Source organism: Haliotis asinina, chromosome 5, assembly GCF_037392515.1.
Source record: "Haliotis asinina isolate JCU_RB_2024 chromosome 5, JCU_Hal_asi_v2, whole genome shotgun sequence".
In the NCBI taxonomy this organism is placed as follows: domain Eukaryota; kingdom Metazoa; phylum Mollusca; class Gastropoda; order Lepetellida; family Haliotidae; genus Haliotis; species Haliotis asinina.
In genome coordinates, this window is record NC_090284.1 from 79,494,356 (window position 1) to 79,515,373 (window position 21,018).

The following is a 21,018-nucleotide window of genomic DNA, read 5'->3' on the forward strand; positions in this document are numbered from 1 at the left end:
TGCTGCCAGTTTGTTGTAAATGACCTCGCAAGTCATACACAGTACAACTGCTGCATCCCATTGCTCGTGAGACATCAATAACTGATCTTCCCGCTTCCAACATGCCAAAGACACATTCACATTGCACATTTGACAATCGAGGCATTTAAAGTACAGTTAGAACTGTGGTTTAAAAGTCTTTTTTCAATTCTTGAGGCCAGTGCAAACATGTGCAAATAAAAAAGTGAAGATCACGCGATCAACTGCAAATTCAAAACTTGATTTGGTACTAACGTCATTTGCACGACGAATGGATGGGCTTGAGTGGGTTTTGCTAACTTTTTTCTAGAGTCGAAAGATAGGGATCCTATTTCAGATACATAGATGTATCATCAGAGAAAAACCATTCATTATTTTTAAAAATGACATTTTGTGAAGTTTCTTTTTTGACTCAGTATATAACAGATTATTTGTTGCAACCAATTCTGACAAAAGATATATCTACAGGATCTTTGCTATCGGGTGTACAAAAGGACCTGTTGTAACTGTTGTTACTGGCTACAAAACCTGTACAAGTAGCTCAGATCAGCTCTATCAGATTCATCTCACAGTGTAAGACAACATGGCCATGTTACTGTGCTAACATGTCTGATCTGTAGACTAGAGGTTTCCTGTGCTGTCTGATTTTCTCCTTGAACTGTACTTTGGTTTCTGAGAGCCCACAAGACACCTTGCATGAGGCCACGGTACCTCATGGTGAGAATCACTGTTTAATCCTAAATGCAACATGTGTTAATAACAATTGTCTTGTTAGGGTTGCTATCACATCTCTATGTACCAGACTGCCCTTGTCTTTCAGCCTGTCTGTGTGTCTCAGATCCCATCAGGTCCTGGATAATGTTCATATCCGCCATATTGCCCTATGTGAACACAAGTCGAAGATGATGATGAACATTGCTCACCTGAACTTTGTGACCTGGCCTGATCATGGTGTTCCAGACACAGCACTGCCCATCCTGCAGGTGAGGACACTAGAGGACACTACAGCCATAAATCCTTTCAATGTCTTTCCATTTCTATTACTAAACAGTCACAAATTCTGTTTGGGCTGTTTGCAAACAATAAAATTCTGTAGAACTGACAACATGTAAAGTGGGGCCAGCCATGGACTGCAGGGAAAATGTCATGTAGAACTGACAACATGTAAAGTGGGGCCAGCCATGGACTGCAGGAAAAATGTCATGTAGAACTGAGAATGTGTAAAGTGGGTCAAGCCATGGACTGCAGGAAAAATGTCATGTAATACTGAGAACATGTGTAATAGGGGCCATGGGCTGCAGGGAAAATGTCATGTAATAGTGAGAACATGTGTAAGAGGGACCATGGGCTGCAGGGAAAATGTCATGTAATAGTGAGAACATGTGTAAGAGGGGCCATGGACTGCAGGGAAAATGTCATGTAATAGTGAGAACATGTGTAAGAGGGGCCATGGACTGCAGGGAAAATGTCATGTAATAGTGAGAACATGTGTAAGAGGGACCATGGACTGCAGGGAAAATGTCATGTAATAGTGAGAACATGTGTAAGAGGGACCATGGACTGCAGGGAAAATGTCATGTAATAGTGAGAATATGTGTAAGAGGGGCCATGGGCTGCAGGGAAAATGTCATGTAATATGCAATGGCAAGCTGATTATTGTAAATTATATAATGGTGATACTATTTGCATCAGGTTGCAGAGAGTGTATCCTCCAACTCCATTCCTTGCATCAGTGGTATTGATTGACGCTGGTTAAATACATCTAAATCATGTGAGGAGGTTGTCTATGATATCAGTTTGCCATATGTGGTAAAGCTCCTGAGTTACATTTCATTCCTGCAGAAACATTAAAAAATAGCTTTCCTGCCATGATGTAAATTCACATACATCTATTTTCGTGCACCTAAGATGTACGGGTTTACATGATAAAGTTGTAATGTCAGATTTCGTGTTTATGAACGGGAAGCTGTCTTCATGTTCCTACTGTCAGGATTTGGAGATCACAAGCTTCAAAGGAAAGTTTTTGTGCCCAAGTTTTCCAGCAAACATATATTTTCATATCTGCACCAGTGCAAAAAAATAAAGATGAAAATGAACCCTAATAATAGATTTCATTCATGACATCGATCTCATTTGCTTTGGTCATGATCCGAGAAGGTAGGATGTTGTCTGGGAAATAAAACTATGGAAGCCCATTTCAAACACAATCCTTATAACAATACAACAAACTTTCATGAAAAGTTACAAAGTGAAAGCAGTTATAATGACTGTTTGTCCAGATTTTAGCTATCATGAATAGTGATGATGTTGCTTGCAACTGACCTTGATACTGTCGTGTGGATGATGCCTTCGTCCCACTACTACAGCAACGTGTCAAAGGCAGAAAGCTTATGTTTTCATAACATTTTATATTGATAAAGGTTTCTATAATTGTTGATTTTCATCTCCCTTGTTAATTCCATATACTGTGCTGAAACAGGTTGTGTGTGAATATTGATTACGTGAGGTTGCTGTATAGATGTGCTATTATGAATATTTTCCTTTATTTGCCCAGATATTTGGAGACACAGTTCAATTTATCCTATCAAAATGGCCAATACAGATCCACATGACCCATTAAGGTGTCATGGAATTTCAGTGATAACAATACCTTGTAAACAATGCACAGATACTTTTGTCTGACTCAGTTGCGATCACTCGACCCATAGGCCACTGCAGTCTTGATGTGTTTTGGTCCGTGATCAGAACAATATCACCTACTTGCATGCTGCGTTTCAACTCATTCCATTTTTGACACACTTGTAAGTTCAACAGATATTCTCTCCGCCACCGTGACCAGAACACATTCACAAGATACTGGATCCTACGCTATCTCCGTCGCATGTAGACATCGTTGCGCTGAAAATGTCCTGGGGGTGGAATATACACATTTGACTTCATCATCAACAGATGATTAGGTGATAAAGGATTCAGATCATCAGGACTGTCAGATACAGTGGTGAGGGGTTGGGAGTTTATAATAACTTCAGCTTCACACAATAGTGTCCGATATGACTCATCATTCAAACATTCACCAAATTCTCTGAGAAGAGGAGAAAGTACTTGTCGGACTGACCTGATAAGCCGCTCCCATACGCCACCCATGTGACTTGCTGATGGAGGATTGAATTTCCATTCAATATTACTTTTCAGCAGGTAAGACTGAATACGTTCCTGACTCATTGCTGCTACTGTCTGTTTTAGTTCTTTAGCGGCACTGGTGAAGTTAGTACCATTGTCACACCAAATTACTTGGATAGGTCCTCTTCGAGCTATGAACCAACATAAAGCATGAAGGAGTCTGTATCAAGAGAATTTGCTGTCTCAGTGTGGACTCCTCTGCTCACAAGACATGTAAACAATGCACCATAACGTTTGACATATTTCCGCCCCTCTTTGATAACGTGAGGGCCAAAGAAATCTATTTTGTGTAGGTGAATGGTGGAGGAGGTTTGACTCGACTGGACAGCAAGTTGTCCATCTTCTGTTCACATGCTGGTACTCTCAATTTTCGACATGTAACACAGCGACACAAAATGGTACGAACAGCAGAATTAGCTTTAATGACCCAGTACTTCTCTCTCAGTGTTGATAAGACGTGATTCCGTCCTGCATGCCCAAGTGTACGTCAGTGATTATCAGTGACGTGATGGCACTTCTATATGGTATTAAAACTGGGTATTTCATCTCCTCTGGAATATCTGCTCTGCTAAGTCGACCACCGACTCTGAGTAGTCCATTGTCTAAGAAGGGGTCGAGTCTATACACTGAGCTACTCTTGAGTACTCGGCCTCGTTTGCTACTCGAGTCTATTTCCTTGTGAAAATGCTGCAACTGAATGAACTTGAGAATAACATTCTCTGCTCTATCTAGTTCCTGTACAGTGAAAGGTTGATTGAATCTTCTACAAGAAGGCCTGTTATCTTGCCGTCTTCGACTTTGAAGAATGTCAAATAGTCTGTGATATATCACTACTGCTTGCTTCAACCGATACCAGCTAGAGTAATGATTCATCAGTTGACACATGGTATCCTGGGAATCCTTTGATAGTGTTTCTGTCACAGCGGCAACTCCTTCAAAAGTACCATCTATCATAACAGCTGGCTGTTGCAAGGACCACTCTGACAGGTTTCATAAGAAACGTGGGACCTTTGAGCCAGTCATGGCACTCAATCAGCTTTGAAGGAGTCGCGCCTCGAGATGCAATATCTGCAGGGTTTGTTTTAGAATCAATGTACTTCCACTGATCAGGCTCAGAAAAATCTCTGACGATTTTTACATGGTTGGCAACAAAGATTGGGAACCTTTTCCGTTCACTGTTAATATAGTGTAGAACAGTTGTTGAGTCAGTGTAGTAAGTTACACTGTCAGGTTTGGTGTCAAGCTGGAGTTGACCAATGTGCACTGCTACAGTGGCAGCTGTTAATTCTAAGCGAGGAATGGAGACTGTTTTAACTGGTGCAAGTCTGGATTTTCCCATAAGAAACACATCACATCATCACATTATCATCACAAAGGCGCAGATATGCTACACATCCATACCTGATAGTACTTGCATCCGAAAACACATGAAGCTGTGTGGACACGACATTTTCAAATACAGTCGGTTTCAGACATCTTTCCATCCTCAATACGTTCAGGCACTGTAGCTCTCCTAGCCATTCCTTCCAGATGAGTTTCTGTTCTGCTGGTATTTCATCATCCCATCCAAGCTGCTTGTTTGTACATAGATCTTGTAAGACTTTCTTAGCTGGCAGCATGACAGGAGCCACAACACCTAAAGGGTCATATAATGAAGACATTGTTGAAAGTGGTCCTCTCCGAGTAAACGGTTTTTCTTTCAAGTCAACTATGAACCCGAACATATCTGTACTGATATGCCACTGCATTCCAAGCGCTCTTTCAATGAGCAAATCGTAATTCAAGTCATGAGTTTGAACATGTTTTGAGTGATTCTCTGATGGAATCAAATTGAGAACATCTCTGTTATTAGATGTGAACTTGTTCAGCTGAAATCCACCTTCTTCACATGCAGATCTCAAATTGTCTACTAATTTTACTGCAGTTTCCTCAGTGCTGACTGATTTGAGGCAATCATCAACATAGAAATTGTTCCAAATAGTGTCAGCAACAGGGAGTCCATAAACCTTTTCTGCTCTGTCAGCTACAGCCCTCAAAACAAAGTTAGAAATACTAGGTGAGGACACTGCTCCAAAGATATGAACTGTCATGCTGTATTCTTGTAAGTCTGCACTTAAATCGCCATTGGGCCACCACAAAAACCTCAGGAGATCATGCTGGTGAGGCGGAACCTTTACTTGGTAGAACATGGCTTCGATATCAGCCATGAATGCTATACGCTCTGTTCTAAATCTGGTCAGCACTCCAATCAATGAATTGGTGAGATCTGGTCCTTGCAGGAGCATTTAGTGATGTTCCATCATACTTGGCACTACAGTCAAATACTACACATATCTTTGTCAGCTTCTTTGGATGGTAAATGCCATGATGGGGTAGATGCCTCGCCTTTCCTGACTCTACTGTCAATTTATCATTGGGTATCTTATAGGCATAGCCTTTCAAGATAAGATTTTCCATAAATGCTGTGTAGTCCCGACGATATTGGTCGTTCTGAACCATTTTCTTCTTCTGCCACTTTGCTCTCCTTTCAGCTTGTTCTCTGTTACTGGAGAAAGTTGCATTTGGATCTTTAAGGGGCAATGGTAGCTCATAATGGCCATCGACTTGTTTCATGTTGGTCTTTGCAATCTCAATGAACTTCTGATCCTCTCTTGAGTAGCCTTGTTCACCAGGTACTGTTCCAATGTCACGCTCACTAAAGTCCATTTCAAACATCTTCAGAATGGCATCTCGAGTCGGGTATTCCTGGACTGCATGTACCTCTTGGAAAATTGCACGATTGCAGGTAAGGGAGTAGTCAGAAGGGTTGTATTTAATATGGAGTGGTCCACTGACTGTCCATCCATGTTTATATCGTACAGCAAAGGGACCATTACCTTGTGATGGAATGACTTCCTGTGGCTGCAGGGCAAGAGGGCAGTTGCTTCCAATTAGCAATCCAATATCAAGATCAGGCTGGTACTGTGGTAGCTTGTTTGCCATGTCACTAAGATGAGGAAATGTCAACAATACATCAGGATTAGGCATCTGACTGTGACCAACTGGTATCTCTTCCATAGTAAATGTCCGTGGTAACAAGATTGCATTTTCCTCAGTTATATCTGATATGATGAGACCCTCCACTGCTGAGGTTCTTACCTCACTAACGCCATGCATTGTTCGAAGCTTTAACATTGATTTGGTAGATTTTGCTCCAAGTTCATGTTTCAGATCTTCTGTGATGAAACAACCAGTACTTCCATTGTCCAACAACGCATATGTCTTTACTGATTTCTCGTTACCTCTCTGTTGCACAATAACAGGGATGATAGGTTGCAGCACTGTATCCACTATGTCTGATTTTGTATAATTGCAAGATGTGTTGACAGAATCAGCTATACCATGTCCACCTGCCTTTGGCATGTCGCTACCTGTGTCTGTTAATCCCTCTTGTCTAGTCCGTACAGGATGAAAGTCATCATCGTGTAAAGCTGTTGGATGGCACTTGCCGCACCGTTTACAGGTCCATTTCTTCATACAACCTTTAACAGCATGGTTGTAACCATAGCAACCATAACACAGTTTATTGTCCCTAAGATAAGCATGCTTATCTGTTAATGACTTCCGTGCAAATTGTTTGCAGTCATCCATATCATGTTGTTCTTTGCAGAAGTAACAGGCAAGCCTTTTGCCTTTGTTGTGACATTCTAACGGATCTGGGTAGTTGCTGCCTGTCACAATACTGTTTGACTTTAGTTTATGAACAATCTGTTTGTCTCTTTTGGAATCTTTGCCTTGCCTTCGTAATTGAACTTTTTTTAGACATTGCATCCTTACTGTAAACCGGCTCGTTGGCAGACTTTGAGGCAAACTCAATGAACTGTACAAGATCGTCAAAGGCAATAACCTTATCCCTTTGAAGCCGAGCTTTAGTGACATGATCTCGCCATTTATTCTGCAGATATATGGGCAGCTTCAGAACAACAGCTTGCATGTATGGAGCATGATTCAGCACATTCATGTGGGACATACTCTTCATTGCATGGAGGCATTTGATGAGGAAGTAGGAAAACTGCTTTAGGCCATGTGAGTCATCGTATCTGATCTCTGGCCATGCAAGAACTTTGTTGACATAAGCTGTTGATGCTGTGTAAGGATTTCCATATTCTGTGATCAACAGATCTCTGGCCTTTTGATAACCATCAGCGGAATTCATGTACAGACAACCTATCAAATCTTTGGGTTCTCCTTGAAGCTGCTGATCAAGATAATACAACCTATCTGTATTATTGGTAGTATGGGGAACAACGCGTGCATCAAATGACATCATGAACGTACTAAATGCCATAGGACCACCTTTAAATGTTGGTACCTTTGGTTGTGGCAAAAGCATCAATGTGGCCATCTGTCTATGCGTTTGAAGAATTAGTTCATGCTGTCTTTGCATAGATGAAGATGGAGTATGTGCAGACATCGTGGCATCCTCAGGTGTGGCTAAGTATGAAGGCTTAAAGTCCTTAGCATTAGGATTCATCTGACGACCCGAAACATCAGCTTGGTTAATACCACTCTCACCTAGGATATTGACTTGTGGTCTACCATTACCTGGATTATCACGTACGGAATGATGAACATCAGGGATAGTAGCATTACGAGCCATAGCAACCTCAACGCCAAAGCCACCTGGTACCTCATGTACACGTGGTTTAACATCAGATTCATCTGAAAATCCAAGGACATTGGGCTTTACATTAAATTCATCTAGGATTCTAGGGACATTGGGTTTAACATCAGAAATTGGCTCAGGGATGTATATGTGCCTCAGGGGGGCTACATCTTCCACATCACCATATGCCCTTTCTCTGGCTCGCATTTTGGCAATTTCAATGTCAAGTTTAAGTTCCTGAATTTTCTTAGATTGTTCTAGCAAAGATTTCTCAGCATACAGTTCTGCTAACCTTGCTCGTTCCTTTGCATAGGCAGATCTAGTTGAACACATGGAGTTCCGAGATGACTGCGAATTCCTACGAGAAACATTATGTGTGATGTCCAGTTTTTTCTCCACATGTTTCATCCATTGTTCTACCTCATTTCGGAAATACAATATTGAAATTTCCTTTTCTTCATGTCTCTTATTCTCAACATCTCTTGTCTGCTGTGAAACAATCTCATCGTAATATGAAGTGAAACTTTTTTCATACTGTTGGCACAAATCAGTAAAGTCAACATAGCTAAATTTCACTAAATGTAAACTTTCACTAGTATTACTTAACATTAACCTATGAAGATCATTTCTCTTCCTTGTGATAGCTCCAAGAATACCTGATTGTCTATTCTTTAACATTCGAAGTCGTTCGGCTCGTCCCTTTTCAGTTTGTGTCCTAGTACGAACTGACCTAGTATTTTCAGCATCAACACCTGACCCCAGTGCTGTTCACTATCAGGAAACTGCTGGCCCTGTGTTGTATCAGATGTGCTACTCGTCTCTGTTGCTTCATCGTTCCCTTCTGTTACAGGCTGTTGATCCGTTTCTGTTACAGGCTGTTGATCCGTTTCTGTTACAGGCTGTTGATCCGTTTCTGTAACAGGCTGGTCATCTGTTCCTGCAACACTACACTCAACCAAGTATCTTGATAAAGAATCCTGAGAAGCCATATTACATACAGCACATAATATAGTCAACAATGTTCCAAGTTTGCTTTCAGTTTCCAGTTTAAACACACGCAACTATGTAGTATTGAGAGCCTCCAGTAGTCTTCGTATGTACGAAGATTTTTTCTGAACTAATGTTGTGGCAAGAATCACATTGGGCTGAAACACTCTCACCAAAGTTTATTTTCATTTATCGCTGTTGTAGCATACGTTCAATGGTTGTAAAACAGTGGACGAGAGGTACAGAAAAACTACAAAAGAGATACGAAATACCTTTTGAGTAAACAATACAACTGAACCTAATAAAGTGTACATGTATTCAAATCGTTAATTTCAAAATAAGCAAATAAGCAATTACATTTAATAAGTTTTCTGGTATCTCGTTTGGACATAGAAGCAAGAAAAATTGAAGACGTTACTCACATCTGTGTTCTGCCATGACTTGGTGCATTTCGCTCGCAACATGGAGGCCTTCTGACTACCTGAGCCCATGTGCTTCTGATCATGTGATCAGAATGCCAGGATGTAAATTGTTACAAATTTGAAAAAGTTTAGTCAGCAACCTGGATTCGAACCTATAACCTGTGTGTTTCTAAATGGTTAGTGTAATAATTCAGTGAACAATCCTTTACACCACAGGCAGTTGCACAAATGTGTTGACAATTTTAAATATTAAAATAAACCTTTACTTCTTTACTTAAAATCAAGTTGAGTGTTCAGTGTTCTGCACGTACACGCTGGTAGTATTAGGCTTAGACTGAAAAGTATGTGACTGCTTGCCACTAGAAAAAAAACCCCATCAAACAATGTTTCCTTTTCTCTAGCAAACTCTACAAAAGTTTCATTGTCCCTTTTGTGAGCATTTCTGAATTTCTGACAATAAGCCTCCGTCAATAACTCAAAAGCTTTCAAAATTGCTTTCTTGACAAGATCATAGTCAGAGCTTTGCTGTACTGACAAGGCTGAATAAGCATCCTGAGCTTTACCCTTCAAGACAGTTTGCATAGTCCATGACTGCTTAGGCCACATGAGACAACCTTTTCAAAATGTAGAAAATATTTGTCTACTTCTTTCTCATTAAAAGGGGGTACAGGTCTAGCATGCCTTGCAATGTCAAAAGAAGGAAGAATCTGATGGCTGAGAAGGGTTCTCAAGCTTTTTCAGTGCAATGTTTCTGTAAACTTCCAATTTTTTCAACTCTAATTCCTTTCTGTCTCTGTCTGTTCCATCTCTCTTTCTATTTCCTTCTCCATCTCAAACTTTTTCATTTCTTTTTCTATTTCCAACATTTTCAGTTCTAATTTTTGTCATTTCCACCTGGTCTCAACATTCCTCTGGTACCATTTCCACCTGGTCTCAACATTCCTCTGGCACCATTTCCACCTGGTCTCAACATTCCTCTGGCACCGTTTCCACCTGGTCTCAACATTCCTCTGGCACCATTTCCACCTGGTCTCAACATTCCTCTGGCACCATTTCCAAAGCATCATGTTCAAGAACTCCCTCATCAGTATAGTGATTCAAAATTTGAAATTTCCAATTTGCAGGTTTGGCGTCAAGTTAGAGATGTGAAGAAATTTGCAACAAATGTGATTTCCACAAGTGACTGATTGTCGCAGAGTCAGGGGACAATATAATCTTCGCAAGTTCATACCCCAATTTGCTGGTTCCACAATTAACTTGTTGCAAAATTGCAAAAAATTTGAAATATATTTCACAAATGGTATCAAAGCTGCCAATTTTGTTATGGTTAAAGAAATCCCCTTAGAACCAGCAAAATATAACACTGACAGGTCTAAGATTTTCAATAATTTTGTATTGAGATAAAACAAAGGGAAGATACAAAAGATTCTCAAAGGAGGTTTCATATACAATCCAACTGAGTCAGTTCTAAAGTAATGGGTCACAAATATAATATCAACTCACCGAAGTCTTGATGTGAGAGTGAGAAACAGTTATGCAGAATGTAACACAGTGAGCAGTTGGGCAGCGGTTATGTAGATCAAGCATTGATCGAGATTGGCAGATATGTACTCCAGTTAATCTGTATCAGTGTATTTCCATGTCAACAACACAGGAACTAGCCTATATATATATATATTCAGTGATCAATTCCTGAAAGTTGGAGCACATACCTCCATCGCCATCAACATGGAATCTTCTTCCAGAAGTATGCACAAATAATGAAAACATAACCCAACAGGAGGTAACTCTCAAGCACTTCCTGAAAGCCTGCAGCCGAAATACTAAAATAAGTGAGCATTTATGATACTAAATGTGACCCATAATAAATATCACTTAAAACACGAAACGTTGTGACCCAAGAATAATATTTACTTAATGAAAATACAATTTACAGAAAATACACTCTTGTAACAAATGTATTGGATATATGGAGTTTGACTTGCAAGATGTGTTTTTAGTTGTTTTGAATTTAGTTGTCAGGAGTCATATATTCGATGGCCTATAGTTACATTCACGTTATAACTTGACAGCTGATCATAATGGGTTGCATTGGCAATGCTTATTGTAGTCACAATATGTTGTAGTGAACATTGTGCCCACTGTATGCTCTTGTTCAAAACAACAGCATTAAAAGTGAATATAGGTTCATCACAGTGTTGTGAGTGTATTTTATATACACAGTGTAACATCGTGCATTGTTGATGTGAGTATAGAGTGACTATTGTTGCAGTATCTCCGGCTGATGCACCTCTACCATCATAGTGGCCCCCTCATTCTCCACTGCAGTGCAGGCATTGGCCGAACAGGCACCCTCATCACGATTGACACCATCCTGGCATACATCGAGTCCGGTTTGAAGGTAAGCACCCACATTGTAATCTCCACCATCCTGGCATACATCAAGTCCAGTTTTAAGGTATACGTAAGCACCCTCATCACAATTGACACCACCCTGGCATACATTGAGTCCGGTTTGTAGCACCCACATTGTAATCTCCACCACCCTGGCATACATTGAGTCCGGTTTGTAGCACCCACATTGTAATCTCCACCACCCTGGCATACATTGAGTCCGGTTTGTAGCACCCACATTGTAATCTCCACCACCCTGGCATACATTGAGTCAAGTTTGAAGGTATGCACCCTCATCACGATTGACACCACCCTGGCATTGAGTCCAGTTTTAAGGTTTACATAGTTCTGTTTGAAGATGTGCACTCTCACCTAAATAAAGTCCAGTTTGAAGGTAAACATCCTCACCTACGTAGAGTTGTGATGGAAGGTAAACATGCTCACCTAATTAGAGTCCTCTTTGAAGGCAAACACCCTCACCTATATAGGTTGAATTAGGAAGGTAAAGACTCTCACCAACACATAGTCCTGTTTGAAGGTAAACTCTCTCACCTACTTAGATTGAAGGTTGAAGGTAAAGACTCTCACCCACACATTGTCCTGTTTGAAGGTAAACTCTCTTACCACACATAGTCCTGTTTGAAGGTAACTCTCTCACCTACATCGAGTGAAGGTTGAAGGTAAAGATCCTCACTACACATAGTCCTGTTTGAAGGTAACTCTCTCACCTACATCGAGTGAAGGTTGAAGGTAAAGATCCTCACTACACGCAGTCCTGTTTGAAGGTAACTCTCTCACCTACATCGAGTGAAGGTTGAAGGTAAAGATCCTCACTACACGCAGTCCTGTTTGAAGGTAAACTCTCTCACTTACATCGAGTGAAGGTTGAAGGTAAAGATCCTCACTACACGCAGTCCTGTTTGAAGGTAAACTCTCTCACCTACATCGATTGAAGTTGGAAGGTAAAGACTCTCACCCACACATTGTCCTGTTTGAAGGTAAACTCTCTCACCTACATCGATTGAAGTTGGAAGGTAAAGACTCTCACCCACACATTGTCCTGTTTGAAGGTAAACTCTCTCACCTACATCGATTGAAGTTGGAAGGTAAAGACTCTCACCCACACATAGTCCTGTTTGAAGGTAAACAAGGTTTACACCTCAGATGAACTCCTATTGTTAAACAGCAACAGATACACACTCACCTCAAGCATACTCTCTTCAATCAGAACCCAAGGTGTCTGTGTCTGTTAAAACTGGACAATCAAATAATGTGACAATATCTGAGAAATATGTCACCACTGATATGCTTTACGAGTCACAGTCGCTCAAATTGTGTGTGTGGAATGCACAATCTGCCAGAAACAAAACTTTGGATATTGTAGATTTTATTATTGAGAATAAGATTGACATTCTTATTATCACAGAAATATGGTTTCATTGCCATGGTGACGAGGCTCAAATTACAGAGTTAACCTCGCCCACCTACTCATTTAAGCATGTTCTGAGGACAAGTGGAAAAGGCAGTGGCCTTGGCATTGTTCACAGGTCACATTTGAATATGAAACACTGTCATAACACAGTTATTTCATCACATGACGCCTTTGAATTAATGAATATGTTGTTGACTGACAAAAAAGTCTAAACTGGAAGTCGACAGACAGATCTTTAGGTCAGCATGGAACTCAACAACCATAATGATTCAGAAAGCCAAGGCAGATTGTTATCTGTCTCAAGTGAAGGAGTCTACATCCACCAAGAAACTCTATTACTTCATGTCATCACCTCTGGGGAAGAAGGACTCTAGTCTCTAGGACTTCAGATGTATCATCTCTTACAGAAGAATTTTGTAATCACAGGAGTATCGGGCACACCTCAGTAGCTTCCACAGTGCTACCAGCTCCATGCAGTCAGAGGTTCTAAGTATTAACTCATTGATTTTGCCACACAACTGGAACCTTCTGCCTCCAGTCATGCAGGTTGTACGTTCACCAGGTGGTGGAAGACCGGAAGATCCCTATGTTCAGTCAACAATGTCCATGGAATTTCCACTTCCTGTTGTCAATGCTGCTTCTTTGACAGATCAACTGGTTCAAAGAACATATCAGCTGTAAAATGCGACATACCTCCAACAACCTGCTCACTTTCAGATGGTCTTGGTGGCTCTTCTCTGAACCATCATCAAACCCGGCGACTTCATTGACAACATGGATGTGCAGGATGCTTATCTCCACATGTCAATATTTCCCAGGCATGGCAAGTTTCTCTGAATAATCTTTAAGGACCCCCACAATCTTCATGACCATATGGTTATTCATACAAAACCAATCACTCAGTATCTCCACCACTGACTGATTGTATTCGATTAGATGACTCAATTCAGGCACTCAAATAGACGACTCCATTCAGGCACATGGAGACCAGCATATCTGCTTCTCCACTTTCAATTCACCGTCAAGCTTCTTCACCAATTAGGCTGGCTTGTCAGCTAAAAGAAATCAGAATTGCTCACACTATCCCTCCCAGCTAACACTATTGCAACCCAGAACATTGCACCAGTGGCAGGTGCCTTTAGGTTTACTGACATCAGCACAAGTGCTCACTTTGGGGACAGCATCAACTAAAGCCATTACATCAATTCCTTTGTCCGCATATCAGAATGGGTGATCCACTTTTCTCACTTCCCACAGAGCTCCATACCCATCTTCAATGTTTGAGTCAAATGTTTTCACAGGAGTTTCTTTAAGACCATTTGCTCTGTCTCTCACCTGTTTGTAGATGCCTGTGTATACAGTTGAGTTGATAGAGACTGTAACTGAATACAGGTATCTCAGAACTATCATAGACAGTGAACTCACCTTCTCCCACAATGCCGAGGCTACATACAAGAAATGTCAACAACGGATGTATTTTATGAGAAGGCTCAGATCCTTTAACATTGACGACACAATTTTGAATATTTTCTGTAATTGCTGTATTTAATCTATTTTATTGTTCTCTGTTCAGTGTTGGCTCGATGCCCTTTCTCTTCAAAACTCCAAAAAGTTGTAACCACTTGTTAAAAAATTGTCGGCATGAGTTGTACTCCGTTTGTTATATGCATGAGAAGCGTGTTTTAATGTCTGCGAACAAAATTTTATCTGACCCGTCTCATTACCTACATTCTTGTTTTAAGCTTTCACCTTCTGAATGTAGATTCCTCGTCCCTAAAGTTTGCACAAAGAGGTCCAAAACATCTTTTATACCGCTAGCATTAAACTTTTAAATGAAGGTTAGACCTAGCCACAACGTTAAAGGCATTTGCTTACCAGTCTCTTACAGTATACACTGGTTATCTTTCTCGTGCTGTCTATTCATTTGTGTTTGTTTTTTTAATGTGATCGAGTCTCTCTGCTGAATTGTTTTAATCATGCTGTATGCATCACTGTTGTGAAAGAAATTCCCTTGTCGGGCAATAAAGTATGATGATAGCCTACGAGGGTTGGCTGAAAAGTTCTCAGCCTGAGTGGTTTTTTACCACAAGGTAGAGACAGGTGTTTGCCACCAATGAGGACAATCATTTAGTGAATCATAGACACAAGAACTACAAACGTACTAATAGTTTTATCTCAACTACAGCTCTTTTGGTAAACCTACCCTCTGAAATCATCAGAAATGGACAAAACTGAATACAGGGCAATCATCAAGTACTTGCAAAAGAAAGGGATGTCCCCAACACAGATACATGCTGACATGGTCTCCACTCTAGGGGATGATGCTCCTTCATTTTCCACAGTAAAGAAGTGGGCTGCAGAATTTAAGCGTGGCAGACAAAGCCTTGATGATGACCCACGCTCAGGAAGGCCTTCAACAGCAACCACTCCAGAAAACATCATGCGAGTGCTCGATATGTTGATGGATGATCGACGATTGACTACTCGACATATTGCTAGTGTAGTGGGCATCTCTCATGAGAGGGTTGAGCATATTATCACCATCGAATTAGGAATGACTAAAGTTTCTGCAAGATGGGTGCCAAAGCTCTTGACAGCAGAACAGAAACGTGTCAGGTTCCAGACGTCCCTTGACAATTTGCGCCGTTTTGAAGCAGATCCCAATGATTTTGTGGCACGATTTGTAACCATGGATGAGACCTGGATACATCACTTTCAACCAGAAACAAAACTACAGTCATAACAGTGGAAGCATCCTGATTCACCAGCTCCGAAGAAAGCCAAGTCTGTTCCTTCAGCTGGAAAGGTGATGGCATCAGTCTTTTGGGATTCCAAGGGTATTCTGCTCATTGATTATCTTGAAAAAGGTCAAACTATCAATGGCAGATACTATGCTGATCTACTGAACCAGTTGCGAGAAGCAATCAAAACCAAACGACGAGGGATGATCGCTAAAGGTGTCCTCTTCCACCAAGACAATGTGCCTGTTCACAAATCGGTGGTGGCCATGTCAACAATCCGCGATTGTGGCTTTGAACTCATTGACCATCCTCCTTATTCACCGGATTTGGCTCCTTCTGACTTCCACCTGTTCCCCAAACTGAAAAAGGAACTCGCCGGTCGCCATTTTGCAAGTAATGATGATGTCATTTCCGCTGTGACTGATTTTTTTAGGGTAGCTGAAGAAGATTTCTTCCTGACCGGGATTTGGGCCTTGCAGCATCACTGGCAAAAGTGTGTGAACTTGGAAGGGGACTATGTAGAAAAATAAATTACAAACATGGACTTTTTTTCACAGTGAGGCTTAGAACTTTTCAGCCAACCCTCGTATATGCTGAAATGTATACAATGGACAAAAAATCCCGACTTCCGACTTCCGGTAAGGGCAGATAACCCAAAATGTGATTTTCTCCCACCCCGAATATCTCGAAAACTATTAGAGATAAATTAACCAAATTTTCACCCACTGTATACAACATCATTCTCCATTGATTCAACACATAGTGGAAGTTGGACGTCATGATAGATCTTCCACTATTTTGAAAAAACTGAAATTTTTGTCGATTTTCGCTTTTTGACAGTGCCTGTCATTGAAAATCTTCTTCTCCAGAATGGCATATAGCACAATCGAGTTTGATACACCATTCGAAAGCCCATACCCTTGAAAGCTTAATTTGTTCAAGGCATGTCAATATCTTGATAAGCTGTGGAGTTCTCGCCCTTGAAAGTTGGTCAAAATTTTCAAGATACCTTTTCATAGGGTTCATAAAAGTTTCAAAATTCTGCGAAAATTGTGATATGTCATCGTACATGGCACCAAACCGTAAATAATTGAATGGACAGCATTTTTGCTTCACATTATGGGTATGTAAAAATGAACACTTACGTCACAATAACGGCCCCAAAAAAAACAAACTTTGCGATTTTGCACATTTTCGCAAGTTTTGACTGTGCCTGTGTTTCAAGATTGCCTCCTCCTGAACAGTGAACAATACCCTAGTGTTTGATATGTCAATCGAAAGCCCACACCATGGGCTACTTATATTCATAAAAGACATAGTGATATCTTGAATAGCTTCAGGATTCTTGAATAGCTTCAGATTTATCGCCCTCGAAAGTTGGTCAATTTTGTAAAACGCAGTTTTTAAGGTTTTTAAGGTTTTTAAACATGTCACAGCTCTGCGAAAACATAATGAATTTGATGTTTGAAGGTATGAAACGGTAGAAGATTAAATGGAGAACATGTCTGCTTCACATTATGGTCATGTAAAGTTAATAATTATGCCACAATTACGCCACAAAGACTTAGAGGGGGGGTGTGCTTCAGATTTTGGCATTTTTCAGATAACTGAAGGAAGCGCCAGTAAAATCTAGCAACATTGCCCACTTCCCGGGTTTCTAATGGCCAAGGAAACAGTCGATTCCTTAACAGGCCATAACTCTGTTGTCCTTAGGTCTACAGTCAAAATAGTTAGCATTTTGGAAATGTCAGGAACTAATTTTTCCAGTAGTTTGTATATTGTTTTACGCCGCATTCAGCAGTATTCCTGCGTTACACTGGCTTAGCAGTGAATGTTCACAGAAATACATGAGGGTTAAGGAAATAGTCAATTCTGTTACAGTGAGTAAGTGCAGTTTTATGCTGCAGTCCAGTGATCAACAGCATGCGCATCGATCTGCCCAGTTGGGAACCTGACAGTCCGTACGTCCTCTGTTCTTAGGTCTGCAATCAAAACAATTAGTTTTCTGGAAATGTCAGGCTCTAATCTTTCCAGTAGTTTGTATATTTGACTGTGCCATCCTGTTTCTTTTTCTGGAGTTTGTGAATTTGGGTTCGTGTCAGCAGTGTTACCTCAGTACCAAATTAATGTACAAAATACTGCAATGGACAGTCCAGCTGGAGTCCAAAGAAACTGTTCAAGTGGAGATGGCCAGCGTGGGTGTATGGAGGAAGTCTGAAGACCGTCAGTGTTGCCCTTGAGGCAATCCTAGTTATTATGTTTTACAGATAAAGATTAAAATGCAGCAGAGAGGGTTCAGGTGATCCTGCACAGTCAGGCAGGTAAAGCTCATCATCAGCTCAGGGCCCTCGCCCCCTTTACACGCAGCCCAGACAGCGAATGGGACTTCTCCCAGGAAACACTGCCTAGTTGAACCCACCAAGAACTTTCTGGAGAATATGAAGGCTCCCCAACACTGCAGCCTTCTGCATTACCCAGATTGTCAGAAGGGCTGTGCTCCCGTTGGAGAACCCGGGCACTCTCCTCATCTGCGCCAAGAGATCAGGAAGTACCAAACCAAGGGAACCGAGAACAATGCGGAGCCTGATGACAGTGTACTTGGGATGCAAGCGAGACATTTCAAAGGTGAGGTACGCATATTTATCATGCTTTTCCTGATTCTTACCAATCACATTGCTGTAAAAAGGGACAGAAAATTCGGTGATATAAATAATTTCATTGGTTTTATCAAAAAGGACAAGATCAGGTTTGTTGGCTGGAATTCGTGTCAGGCTGTATATTGGCCTATTCCAGAGAAGTTTAAAAGCATCATTTTCCAGGACACCCTGGACATGTTCAGAGTCGTACCATGGATGGACCTCGGGGTCAAAGCCACAGGCATGGCGGAGACGATAGTAAAAGCAGCGAGCCATGCCATCATGTCTTTTAAGACATGCTGTTTGTGCCAAGGAAAGGCATCCACTGACAAGGTGTTGGACAGTCTCTGTAAATTCATTGCAAAGACGACATTTCATACTGATATTTTCTTTAAGAATGACATTCTGGCAATTGCGAGTGGGAAGTGACTGGTCCTGAACAGCAAAAAGGTAGCCCTCAGTTTCACATGTGAGACCAGCCGACTTCATGAAGGCGAAGGAGTCAGTTGGATTGCTGTTCTGTTCCACACACTACAAATACACACGAGACAGCTTCTCCACAAAGGACCGACTCAGGGCAAACTTGGTGAAAGACTTCACCTGGTTTACTCCCATCACTGTACCGTCCAGCAGTACATCACCATGAGCAAAATCAACTTCAAATTCCAGATTGTGTCCAACAACCTTGGCATGCTTAAAATAGCTGAGGAATTCCTTGCTTTCATCATGAGTCTTGACGTGCATCACCAGAGGATCATCCGACAAATAAATATGTGCAAAAGTGCACAATAAAATTCTATCAAACCCCAACCTCCTGAATTGATTGGCATATATAAATGATTAAGAGAGGAACGAGGGTGGTGTGCTCTGTTATCAGACATGATCCTTCTGGTCAGGCAGTCAAGACCCTGGATGTCTTGTTTTGTCCAATCAACTACTCCAAATGAATAGGAGAGGACAGGCACAGCAAAAGTATTGGTGGCTTTGATCTTGCTTCGAGCATTTAGCTTGGAGCTCCAGATTTTCTTTAAACAAGATTTATACTCGGCCGAAGTCAGGCAGTCAAGACCCTGGATGTCTTGTTTTGTCCAATCAACTACTCCAAATGAATAGGAGAGGACAGGCACAGCAAAAGTATTGGTGGCTTTGATCTTGCTTCGAGCATTTAGCTCGGAGTTCCAGATTTTCTTTAAACAAGATTTATACTCGGCCGAAGTTTATCTTGAATCTGTGCATTCTGGAGCTTGTCTCGAACTTGCATTCCAAGATAGGTGTATGCCTGATCTTCCACAACGAAGTTTTTGAAATCAGTCAAGTCTCCTTTTTTGGGAAGGTGTATTGTGCGACCTTTGCAGAACCATGGAGGATCATCACCTGTGTCCACAAGAGAATTGAAACAGTGAAGAAGTGGTGCTTGGACACAGAGAAACAGTTTCCAATACCAGTTTCGAATGCCATCAGGTCCTGGAGCTGTATTAGATTTGGACTTCTTTATAACAGTCTTCAGGCAATCTGGTGAGATGTAACAGACAAACAACCTGGTTAATTTCTCATGCACTGCATGGTCATTATCACTGACCTATGGTGGCTCCAGGTTACAGTTGCCGGATATAGACCACAGCTGTTTCCAGAACCTTTCATTGGCAGCCATGGGAGGCCGTTTATCATGCTCATCAACACCACTTGTCTTGAGTTGCCTGTAGAATTGCTTTTCATTATTTCTAAATAGTTTATCTTGTTTGATGAATTTGTTTCTCTTTTCCCATTTTTTCTTTCTTTCAGTCCAAATTTTTATTTTTGCCCTAAGGCAATCAACAATTTGGAGCAGTACCTTTTCTTTTGTTGTCATGTACTGTAATTTTAATTTTCTCCAAATTGCCTTTTGTCGTTTAGACATGGGATTCCCTGATGATCTTAATTTCAGGCACAGCTCTATCCAGGATATATGTTTTCTAGTTTCTGTTAATTTTACTTGAAACCGGTTTTTCCTTGGTTTATTGTTCTTAGTATTAGGGGATTTTTCTTTGGAAACTGTGGGAAGTTCCTCCAAAGTTCAAGCAGCAGCATAAACACCACAATTTACTTCATGTAATGAACAGTCCACAGAGAGTTTCTGAGAGATAATTTCATTAAGTAAATCAATTTCACTTTTGGGAAAAGAAACGTTTAGTTGTTTAATTGGTCTCCGTTTCTCTAAAGGTAAATTGCAAATTTCATCATAAATAGAATTGAACAAAATGTAAACAGAATTTTCAGAAAAATCTCCAACTGAGGAAGAGGAAGAGTGAGGGTCCAAAATTTCAGGACCAACTGGCTCTTTCCCGGAAGAGTTTCCATCAGGAAGAGGAAAGAAGTTAACATGGACGTCCATCAGAAGTTTGGGGTCAGCTGCCACTTGAGCAGTTTGCTCTTGCAAAGGTCCCTGACGGGCACCAGTTGTGGGTTGAACTGGCTCACGGGGCATTAGATGTTTAAGCCGCCGGAGTTGATCTCGGAGGTTTTGCTCCATCAGGTAAGCATACATGGGCATTACATTGCCCCAGTGTAGCTTAAGCGACTTGCC

The 21,018-nt window shown here is 41.1% G+C and overlaps 1 protein-coding gene across 2 annotated transcripts in view; it reads left to right on the forward strand.

Annotated features, from left to right (window-relative positions):
- LOC137283164 (tyrosine-protein phosphatase non-receptor type 13-like) overlaps positions 1 to 21,018 on the forward strand; it is a 313,874-nt gene that overhangs the window by 281,788 nt on the left and 11,068 nt on the right. For both annotated transcript variants that reach the window (XM_067814606.1, XM_067814607.1), the window contains 2 exons: positions 839 to 1,001; positions 11,525 to 11,653. In XM_067814606.1, the coding sequence (XP_067670707.1) occupies positions 839 to 1,001; positions 11,525 to 11,653 (292 nt within the window). The remainder of the gene's footprint in view (positions 1 to 838; positions 1,002 to 11,524; positions 11,654 to 21,018) is intronic.